Genomic DNA, 12,068 nt, shown 5'->3' on the forward strand with positions numbered 1-12,068 from the left:
AGGGTGTTTCTGCAGGTTTTAATGGAATTTTAGATCTTGGCGGCCCAATATATATAATTGACTTACTCACCTCAGCTTGGTAGTGGAAACACATAAAGGTGGATTCCTTCTCGTAATCAGAAGCAATATTCTCCATGAATGTTGCTTGTAGCCAAGCCCACGATATCAGAAATCATAGGAACACAGTGTGGAGATTAGAAAGGAGATCACATAACAAACGACAACATTTTACAAACAGCTTCATTTAAAAGAAACATTTGCTAAAAGGTCAAATTAAAATATAAATAAAAAAACAACCACACATCACATTACTAAATTTACATGACAAAAAATATTTTAATAAACAAACAAAACACATGTAAACCCACACTTCCATATAAAGCCAAAATAGTTAGAAAATGGCCCAACAACATTCAAAAAATACTTACCAAACCAATATGCAATTTTGGCCTATCAAGGGTGGAAAACTATTCAATTAAATAAAAAAAATAAAATAAAATGGAAAGTTGAGGAGGTTTTAATGTTAAAGTATTTCTATATGTATATATATATATATATATATATATATATATATATACATATATATATATATATTGTTCATCTTTGCATGGTTGTTCATTTTAGAGAACATTTTCTCTGGAGGATGCAATAGGAGTCCATACATCCTGTAATGTGCATTTTTAGATTGTAAGCTCCTCTGGCCAGGGTTCTCTCCTCCTCCTGTGTCACTGTCTGTATCTGTCATTTCCAACCCCTATTTAGTGTACAGCGCTGCATAATATGTTGGCGCTATATAAATACTGTTTATTAATATTAATAATAAAAACAAATATATATTAGCCTATCTTAGATCCTGCTGTCAACGAGCTTTCTGTCCAAGGTAGACACCACCAACCGTACGATTTTTATGGATGGTCAGAGTGTTAGGTCTACAGATATCTCCCCCATGTCTCCTGGTGGAGGGGGGGGGGGGGGGGGGTTCTGTAATCCAGAGATATTTGGAAACAACACAACTGATAATAACACAGAAAGTTATCAGTTCACCCAATTTTTGGCCAGTTCATCCAATTTATGGAGAATATATAACAAAATACTTACAATATTATATTATTTATACAAACAATAATATTTTATTGTTTAAAAATCAAAGCAATTTAAATAACTTGATGCTGGAAGAGTAGACAGGTCCCAGCTAATATCAGAAACAAGGCTAACTGCCTTTCCTTGAATTCTGATCATACTATTGTAACTTTCATCCATAAGACTCTCAGAAAGGCAGCTGATCAGTCACGTGCTCCCAGACACTACAACTCCTCGGGGAATGAAGGGTTAAAAGAAGAACACGGTACCCGCACCAGGGACTTCGCCAAAAGCAGCTTTCCCTTAGTTAATATTTAGCATTAAAACAGATGGCTTTATGTTCTCCAAGGGAAAGTTATGATTGTCCATCTCCCGCTACCAAGCCTCGTTTTATATGACTGAGCGGTGATAGGTTGGACTGTCAGAAGTAGGCGGGGCGCTAGTTAGCACGTGGCTGAGGGGCTTTCTACAAGTCAGGTATGGGCTGTACGAGGCGCAGATATTCGGGCTGTGAGGAGAGGGAGAGCGGGAAGGGAGGTTTAATGAAGTAGAAGTGAAGAACTCCCAGGACTGACAGGGTGAAATGTGTGGGGAGTTGGTGGAGGGTGGCTGTGATTCTTAAGGGAGACTCTGCTGCCATAGGTGCAGTGTAATGATACATAGGTGCAGTGTAAAATGCATGTTACAGGCCTGAATTTACACACAAGTACCTCAGTCTGTATGCTGAGCAGATCCAGGTGTGAAAACACACATCACATAATCACAAATAGCGTCCCCAATCCCTCAATGCATGCACTGCACCTTTAAAATCAATAAGACCCAATTTGTTATGTCCAATGACACCCATGTGACAAGATTTCAGTCCTCTGATTGGCTGCTTTGTAGTAGAACAGAGGTAGTGTCATGTGACCATGCTGGGGATTTATAACCAGCATCTAAAGCCCATCAACATTAGCAATGGGGCAAAGTAAACCTTGCTCCATCTATCTCAGAATTGGGGTCTGTGCCCATGGGAATTTCTTTGGTTTTTGATTCTCCAGTATAAAGCAGGTCAGGATGACATCCACAAGTCAGGTGCAGCTCTCAATGAGGATTAAAGGATCTCTGTAGACTGATGTCACTGACAAAAGCTTTCCGTGTTCGACCGAACAAATACTGACATAAACAATGGATGAAGATGTAAGAAATAATGTACATAACTGGTGTTTGTGCAACTAATGGGGATGGATATGACTGGAGGGATCACTGGGATCCTGGGAAAATGAGGGATTGCACATTCATAAGAGTGCAAAGCTTGCACAATTCTGTAGCAATTGTTTTTACAATACAAAATTTGTGATTCTTAAACTACAAACATGTGTTAGATTTTTGTCCTTGAAAACAATGTTTTGTGATCAATTCCAGCGCCAGTAGAAGGAATGGGCACTGTATACATGGCGCTGTTCAGTTCTATGGAGAAGGGAGGACTAATTGGGGAAAGTTGCTGTTCTTTTCTCCTATCATTTAGTCCATCCCAGATCTTAGATCCTCCCAGTACGTTATGAAATGACATCAGCTTCATATGATAGATTCTCCTGCGCCAAAGCAGACAATTTGCCTCTTTGGGTGGTTACTGATGAGTTCCGTCACAATTCAAGGGCTTCCACCCACCTACAATTTCTTTCCACCCAGGTTAAAGAAAATTCTGGGTTGAGCGCTGGTTACCGATATCAGCTGTTTTTTTTTTTTCACATAATTTATTACCCCAGATAAGCTCGACTGTATCTGGTTGCCTGGCATCATTCATGTATCCGTTGGGGCAGATCCATGGACAACTGCTATACAAAAAGGAGGGAAGCACAGTGGGGTGGCGCTCGCTTGTCCAGAATGGGTGCAGCGTGCATTAGTTCATCTGTCACTAGAAACCATCATGGAAAGAACATTTCCAGTGACAGAAATTTACTGTGTATACGCAGCCTTAGGGGCCTATTAAAAATAGTTGATCTGATAGAGTGCTCTGCTGTTTTTTAACTGCACCAAACTTGCCCCTTCTGTCCCATTCATTAATCTCTGCTTCAGGGTTCTGGCGCTTTTAGCTGAATGGAGGCGAGACAGCTTCCTGATTGGAGGAGAGCTGGTAAATATCCGGTCACATGTCCGACTCTCCTCCTGCCACAGAGCTCTTTGTGCCTCATTGAGTAAAAGAACCTATAGATTCGTAAAAAAAGAGAGACAGGAGGGGTTTTGTTTACTAATATATTCCATGTTGGCACTCTTACTACAGATTACTAAAATGTAATATTAATTATGTAATGCAATTTTTATGTGATCATTATTTATTTCTATATAAAGAAGTTGTGCTTTTGGCCACACACAAATCCCCTTGTGGCCAAAAGATCTTTCTAATGGGAGGGGGGGCTTGCAATAGAGACAAATTACAACTTTTTTTTTTTTGTTTTCCTGTGCTGGAGAGATTTACAATCACTTTTATGCCAGGTGACACTGATTGGGATTATTGAAGAGAGTGAATCTCTGTAATGCGAACAGCAACGCAAACCGTGAATTTAACCACTCCCTAATCTAAATAAAAAGTCCTTTATTATTAATAATATTAATAATAAACATGATTTATTTAACGCCAACATATTATGACAGCACTGTACATTAATTAGGGGTTGCAAATGACAGACGAATACAGACAGTGACACAGGAAAAGAGCACCCTGCCCCGAAGAGCTTTTAATCTAAGAGGCGGAGGAAGTAACATACAATTGGAGGGGAGATAAGTATTGGTGGGAAGGAAGAAATAGTTTTAAAAGACAGAGGATGATGGGTAGGCAAGTTTGAAAAATTGGGTTTTAAGTGCTTTTTTAAATGAGCAGAAAGAAGGAACAAGCCAAATAGGATGAGGAATACCATCCCAGAGAGTTGGGGCTGCTCTAGAAAAGTCTTGGGACCCATGAGTGTGGTGAGGTTGAGTGAGGAAGTCAATAGTAGGTCATTGGAGGAGCGAAGGGGACAGCTAGGGGAGTAGTTTTCTATCAGGTCAGAAAGGTAAGTGGCACAAGAGGAGGGACAGGTAGGGATGGAATTTGGAGATGTTGCGTAGGTGAAAGTGACGGGACCTGGAAATACCTTTAATATATTCCCCCTATTCTTATCATATTTCGAGAAATGGTAAAAGTGTTAATTCTGCATAAATATATATAACAGGTGCCTGCTACATTTTGAAGAAAGGTAAATGTGAGAAGTAGTGACCTGCCAACTGAGATGATATATTTGTTTAATGTAATGCCCCATAGTCTATTGAGATTGCAGCTGGGTTAGTTTGTAATTAACATTCATTTCCAAACAATTTAATGGTATGATTTTTTTGTCTTTTCCTATGTAGTTGGCTACTCTGCTGTTGCCATAAATCATGTCGTTGAACTTGAAAAGAAGAAGACGGTATGTTTTGTATAACTTTTTATGTGCAAATTATTGTTATTACACATTATTCATATAGTGCTAACATATTATGCAGCGCTGTACAAAGACCATAGTCATGTCACTAGCTGTCCCTCAAAGAGCGTTACAATCTAATGTCCCTACCATAATCATATGTCTTTAATAGATACAATCTAAGGTCAATTTTGCGGGTAAGTCAATAAACCTGACTGCATATTTTTGAAATGTGGGAGGAAACCACAGTGTCCAGAGGAAACCCACATAAACACAGGGAGAACCTGCAAACTCCATGCAGATAGTGTCCTGGACGAGTTTTAAACCTAGTACTCAAGGCCAGAGTGCTAACCTCTGAGACACTGTGCTGTATCGATGACTTCATGTAATCATAGCTGTTAAGCCAATCAAAAAAATCAATACAATATTACAAAAAAATTATATTTTCTTAAAATCTATAGCTTACATCTTTTATAATACCTGGTAATCTTACTATGTATTACCAATGCTCCAGCACAGTCCAGCATATGGGGTGTCTGTTCTTTTCTCCCAAATGCTCTCCTGTGCTGAGACCTTGTCGAGTCAATAATTGGCCAGTTCCATCATTCAATATACAGGCATTTTCCACTGTTCTTTTTCAAATCCTTTTTTCCCTCCACAATGTACATTTGTACATCCTTGAATACTTCCTCTCAACACCTTGCAATCATAATAGTGCCATTTTAAATTGCCTTTTCCTGCCTGTTGGTGTGTGTAAAATACTCTTCTTTCTTCTGCTTGTGATGCTGGATTTGGGAGACAACAGCTCCTCAACAATGGAATAGTGTTCAACAGCAGATGTGTGTATTTACATTTTTTCTTTTGCAGGTTCTCTGCTTTTTTCCCCATCTGTTGATTCTGCAATAAACACTTCCAGCCAACAAAAAAAATAGTTTTTTTTTATATAAAATGGAACTTTTCTTTATTGAATACCATTAACATTTCTCAAATAAAAGATTACATCATTTAAACCATTCATCATATAATAGATACTCCTTTAGGGGCTCATTCTATGGGTAAGTCCAACTTTCTTTCTAAGCATTTCACAGGCAAAAAAAAAACACCCAGGTAAAAAAGGGATCTATAAACACACAAGTAAATCTAATACATTTTCAAATTACATTATATTGTTATTTTACAACATTATATGCATAACAAGACAATTGCCACTTACAAATAGGTAATTATGGATGTACCTGGTACATGTGGATATGCGGCATACTTCTCAAAATACACAAAATAGTAGGAAGCAGGAAGAGGCAACAGCAGCAAAAAAGGCAGCAATCAAATAACTCCCTTAGTATAACAACATGACAAAGTAACTAAAATTTCCATTATCACCCAACATCCTTCACATACTGAAACCTCATCATAGTGATAAGTATGTTCATATTTCATTATTCTCCTAACTTTTATCAAAATCACCAGTGCTACAGAACCCATTTAGACCATAACTTATAAATCAACTTTCTTGGGTTCATGTTTTCCTGTTCCAAAATCATGAAATTTCAATAAACTATCCAAATCATCATTTATTCATTGGTACTTTTTTATCCACTCTACACCCAAAGTGTAATCAAATACCCAAATATGTTCTAGTGTGCAACATAAATTTATATATCAACTATAATAAAGTGAATAAATAAATCTATGCCAGTGCTCAAATTACCATAAATAACTCTTCACTTATTATGTGTCTTTGTTACACCTCAGTGGTTATGCATTTGAAATACCCCAAGTGCTCCCACTACCGCCTATTCATTATTTTAATTTTTAGGTCCCATGTATTAGGACCTGATTTCATTTTATCCATTTTATATAAAAAAAAACTTTGGGCTGGCTTGAAAAGTCCCAAAAATTGGTAATTCCCCACTATTTTTTTTTTTTTTTTGCAAAAAACACACTTGTGTGCTATGTAGACAACGTTTAATTTACTGAACATTACCTATTGTAATAAAAAAGCTGCTTTGTTGGAGAATCTGTCTATTTAAGGCAGAATAACAGATTTGAGCTCCGTTGTCATTCATAAAAGTAGCAGTATTTCATAAACAGATAGCCTTCCTTAATGTTTTCTATTTTAATGACAGATTGTATTTTTTTTTCTTTAGGAGATTGAGAAACCCATATGTCCTGAAGATTTATTTCAATCATTTCCTACTGTAGTGGTAATTATATGGTGGTTTAAAATGGCGTTTCCTTTAAAAGTTATTGTTTTCTTGTCCTGTAGTCTTTATTTTTACAAAGTGATGTCCAAACCATATAACAAAAAAAAAAAAAAAAATTTGGTGTAAATCAGGAGATGTCTTGCGTTATTCGCCTGTGGCTTTTCAGCCCAGTCTGTCACTGAATACTGAAAGACACAGGAGCATATTAATAAGCTTATGTCTGTTTACTCAGTTCTCTACTTTACATCTACATGCTCTTTGAATGAGTGAATTAGCGCCTTGATTGTCTTCCTCCTCCATTTAGCTCTGCTGTACAGAAATGTAAAGAGGCTGATTCCAAGTAACACATTTTTGTAAAAAATAAATTGGTCTGCCCTTTTAGAAGCGGTTGACATCACTGAGCCTTAAGTCTGTCCCCTCAGTGCTTAAGATCTCAATAGTTTCTACTGCAATGGCATGGGATGCATTTTTGCAGGATTTTCAGTGCTTGGCTGTCTCTGGAAGTAGTGGTCAAGCACTTCTTGTCACCCATTCCTTCTGGAAGTCAGAATCAAGGTGATTACTTGATTTTTTCCTGTAAAATATAATTTTTTTGAGTTGACAGAGGGCAAGTTGCTATGGGAGAAGTACGGAGAATTTCAGTGCTTGTTGAAGTGCTAGTTTTTAGAAAAGAAAAATATATATGCAATGTCATGTTCAGGGTCAGTGACTTGGGGATGTACTGATTCGACTAAGTCATAATAAAAGTCAGATAACGGGCAGATAACTAGGTAATACTGGGTAATAAAATGAAATCCCCCCATGTCTCTCTATTGATAGGTTTAGTCTGTGCAAGCTCTGTTCACCAAAGGGTACACTTTTCTGGGCCAGATTCATCCGTTCAATGTGATTTAAGAACAGCCTTTGCCACCTACAATATTTGTGCAGTGTTCATTTATGCAGATAGCTTTCTACCCCACAATCAGATTGTGAACAAGGCAAAAGCATTTGCCATGTCTGTTCTCTCTTGTCACTATTGATAATATGACTTGGAATGCACCAACTAGCTGCTCTACTCTCCACTTACAGACAATCCTCCAAAGTCTTTATGGACCAGCGGGCTGTCATAAGGAGAAAACCAGAGCAGCTTTAAAAGTCACTTTCTCTAACAATTGCTAGAGTTCTCTTTTAAAATGGTGCTCTACTAGTAGTAAATGAAGGGAAAAACTATGTTAAAATGTAGGTATAGGTCCATCTTCATAAAGATAATCCTTCATTGAAAAGTAAAAGTATATTGTAAATATTTTAAAAAAAACACTAATTGTAGTTACCATAGCAGCCATATAAACTTCTGTTATTACAACTAATATTGTTCAAAAAATGACAGGGACAGAAAATTACCAAAATGAGATTACAATACTACTGCATTTTCTGCATGCATTTCAGAGAGCTACAATTTAGGAAGGTCCAGATGACTGAAGGTGTAATTAATACATTACATTGTGCCTATTCATGTCCTTTTCAAGGGGATTTCCTGGAACCTTCTTTAAATGACTTTTCCCTTGCATATAATATTAAAATGTCAAGGCTAAAATAAGTGTTTTGTTTAACAGACATGTCTCACTCGATTGTATTGCTACTCTAAGCAAATATTTCCTCCAGGAGATAGGCAGGCTGCCAAGGCACTCCATATTATGGTAGTATGGTATTGTATTTCTTGCAATTTTCAGGACATTTGCTGTTTTAGACCTTAAAATTGCCTTAAATTGCAATTGTAATTTTATGCAGAGCTGGTAGACTTTACTTTGTGTGAGCGCTTCCCGACCAAAGTTTTTCCAGTTTTATCTCTATCATTGTTTTTGGTCGTTTGTGAATGATAATTATGCAGAATACCTTGCTCTTTTTTCTTGCAACTTTGGCCTTGGATTTACGATTTTGGTGTTTTGTGTTTTCTGTATAATTTTGTGCACACTTACCATGTGTTTAATCATATAAAGTGCCCTTTAATTTCTACCTATAAATTGTAGGTGCTTATGAAGCCAAAAAAAGACAAAATACAACTGGCAGAAATGTATAATCTAAATAAATACTCTTTTTCTTTACAGGGTACATCATTGCCAATCAAGATTTTTACTAGGTTGACAATTATAGCTTCTGATCCTTCACATTACAATTCACTGGTATGTTGTCTTGTTGCTTACAGGGGCTTTACAATTAACTAAAGTATCCTGTACCTGTAAAATTGAGCCTATGTACTGGTTTTACTGGATAAAAAACAGGTTGATCAACATTCTATGTATTTTTTGCAGGATAAAGGCCGGTTTGCATTAGCCCCTGAAGCCCAAAAACCATACCATTTGTAAAAAAGGGCCCATCTGCTGCTCCAGGCCTGTACTTAGTTTACCTGTTTTTCATTCTTTATCAATCTTACTGTAGGCTATAAATTAAACTGTATGAGGGCTAAATAGCTGTTGTAAATTGTCACATTTTCTTATACAACTCTGAAGTTGTATGTATTTTTTCTGCCTTACTTACAGGATCAAAATATTTGAAAGTGCGAAAATGAATAAAATTAAATACTAAGGGTAGGTTCACACTTGTAGTGAGGTTGCACATCCTTTACCACTTCCTCACGCTAGGAACCACTGCCTCTTGGAAGATGCTACATGCAGCCCCATAGGGAATGAATAGGAGTGGCAGTAAGCTGTAATAGTACTACTCACTGCTGTCAGATGTGAAGATGCTGGTTCTTTAATTGTGTTTCAAAAGGTGCAAGCCACAGGGAGCTGTGCAGGATCCCTTGACTCAGGGCAGTAAATTTGCCCCCTAAAATTATTCTGGGGGCAGCCTAAATAATAAAAGGTATACAATGATCAGCTTAAAAATTGCTGAATATTCTGCACATCGCCCTTATCCCAGCAAAACATCTCTCCCCCTTTGAGGTATGGCATTTACAAGATCTCTAAATGTTTCTTGTGTTATCTGGCACCAACATATTAGCAGCAACAGATCCTTTAGGTCAAGCTGCCTCCTCTGGCCTTACTTTTTACTATAACGTATCCAGCTTCCATCTCTTCCAGGTAAACGCCTGCACCCAGCTATCCAAATGATCCAAAGTCGATCTTAAGACAAGGCCATCTGCCTTTATTTTTTCATGAAGGGGGACATGTATCATGATGGGTACTTTTACTGGTTTGCAGCTATGTAGACCCATACACAGCAAGCTTCAATGCATTGTGTGTTTTGATACCTTTCTCCCACAGCCAGCTCTATGCTTTTCAACAGTTTGTGCTATATTAGCTCTTCTGTGGGGTTGAGCAAGACAGGCTAGCATCCCCCACTTTCCCTCAGATATGTTATTGAGCTTTGAGTGTATTGAGCTCCTTCCTTGGACCAAAATCGGTAGACCAGGAATGCCCCATAGATAGTAGTAGAGATGATCTAACCCATTCATCTTGTTAATACAATTTGGCCATTGTCAAAATTGCTCAGATCCTTAAGCATTAATGGTTTTCCAGTTTCCAACCCATCACCTTGCCAAACTGACCTCATCTGTTGGCTAATTTATCCCACACCTTAACTTTTAAAGGAAATAATCAGGGTTATTCACTTCTCCTCTTAGTGGTTTTAGTATTTGATTTTATCTGTGTAAATATGCCTACGTACTTGCATACCACAGCAGCCGGCCTATATTACAATTTATAATCGGTAAAACCATAATTTGAAGCGCTCATCAGAATCCGTTAGTGGGAAAAAGCCAGTGTGCCCAGAACACTTTTTTCCAACTTCGCAGCCATAGCCAGTTTAACATGCTAGCACAGAACTATTATATTCAGCAATTTCCATTTTTGTTAAGGAAACCTTCAATGAGAGAATTTTTAGGCTGCCACTTCTAGCTTCTTCTTGAAAATGATAGTTTGTAATTGTCCCATGGCTTCAATTCTTTGTGATGCACTTCACCTGAAAAAAGTACAGCAATCTGAATTTCTGACCTTCTAATCTGCATGTTTGTTGATTTGGCTGTGATAGGCTCTGGAGTAACATGTGCAGTTTTATTTGGTCACTGGTCCAATAAAAGAATGGACAGGGCTTTATGCAATGGGAAATCCCTCTCGGTGCTCCTAAGCCTTAGAAGCCTTTAACTAGAAAACAAGGGACATACCTATTGTCCTGTCCTTGTCTCATTTTATGTAAATTTGTAGAATTCTGTCTATTTGGCATACTTGGAATTGTACTTGGTATGTTAAAAAGAGTCCTATTGGGTAGGGGTTTTTCTCAATGCAATATTGAAACATTAATATCTTATATTTTTTTTGTGTCTTTTAGAGGTCAACGTCAAACTTAACGAGACATTATGATATTGTAGCTGTATATCCTAAGACTGAGAAATTATTTCATGTAGGTGATTCTAACCTCTGCTCTTTATATAAAAACATGTCAAGAAGTTCACTAGAAATTGGTATGTCCTGTTATTTTGGATGTAATTTAAAACTTTCTTTAGTTTATGATAAAGTGGTGAGTTTTGTTTTCTGTTATCATTGGAAAATCTTATCTTACTATTTAGAGATCCAACTTGATATTGATTTAGGTGCTCTACAAACAGCAAATACCCTGGCCTATAGTGACTGGCCAACAGATGTCACCATCATAATGTAGTCTTCAAAAGGGAGAAGCATTTACCAGCTAGTACAACGTACTGCTCATTCACAATGTTCATCTGTCACAGTAACACTTAGGAGCTATTTGCAAACTCCTTTTCTTTTCACACTTTACTAATGAAGAAATATTTTGGTGGTTCCTACATGTTTCTCATGTTTCCCGAGCTGTAATATCAGCAAGGCAGGCTAGATGCCTGCATAGTGCCATACTGTTTGCGGAAATCTATTCAAACAGGTGCAGATCCACTTTTATATGAAACATTACCATTATGTAAGTCAGTTATTTGCAATATTCAAAAATCGTGTTTTGTTTTCAGAATCCCTAAACTTTCTACCTTTGTGTTCTACCAGGCTGCATGCACAAATGTAGATGTGGATCTCATCTGCATCAACGTGACAGAAAAATCTTCCTTCTTTTACCGAAGACCACCTATAAATGCTGTAAGTTTTTTTAACAAATAGAGCATCTAGCAAATATTAAAAAATGGTAAAAAAATAATTACTTTGCTTTTCCAAATTCTATTTGTAGATATCCTACATATTTCTTTGAGTAGCAGAAAATAGACCTTCTTGTAAGGGTACATTGGGCACATTCCAACTTTAGAAATTTAGCGATACTGAGCTCAGTTGGTCCCACTACCTTATCTTCCTGCTGGCCATCTGTTACTGACTAGCATCTTTTCATTCAGAGAGTTGGTTTCTAACAGGAAAAGACAGGTGTAAGAGCT

General features: G+C 37.3%; 1 protein-coding gene across 1 annotated transcript in view; it reads left to right on the forward strand.

The window, feature by feature from the left end:
• Positions 1 to 4,449: 4,449 nt before the first annotated feature.
• RPP30 (ribonuclease P/MRP subunit p30) overlaps positions 4,450 to 12,068 on the forward strand; it is a gene marked incomplete at its 5' end in the record, with an annotated part of 13,931 nt that continues 6,312 nt past the window's right edge. Inside the window, 5 exon segments of the mRNA XM_072425094.1 lie at positions 4,450 to 4,505; positions 6,647 to 6,703; positions 8,788 to 8,862; positions 11,009 to 11,080; positions 11,692 to 11,781. Of these exon segments, the coding sequence (XP_072281195.1) occupies positions 4,450 to 4,505; positions 6,647 to 6,703; positions 8,788 to 8,862; positions 11,009 to 11,080; positions 11,692 to 11,781 (350 nt within the window).

This window comes from Pyxicephalus adspersus, chromosome 10 (assembly GCF_032062135.1).
Source record: "Pyxicephalus adspersus chromosome 10, UCB_Pads_2.0, whole genome shotgun sequence".
NCBI lineage: Eukaryota > Metazoa > Chordata > Amphibia > Anura > Pyxicephalidae > Pyxicephalus > Pyxicephalus adspersus.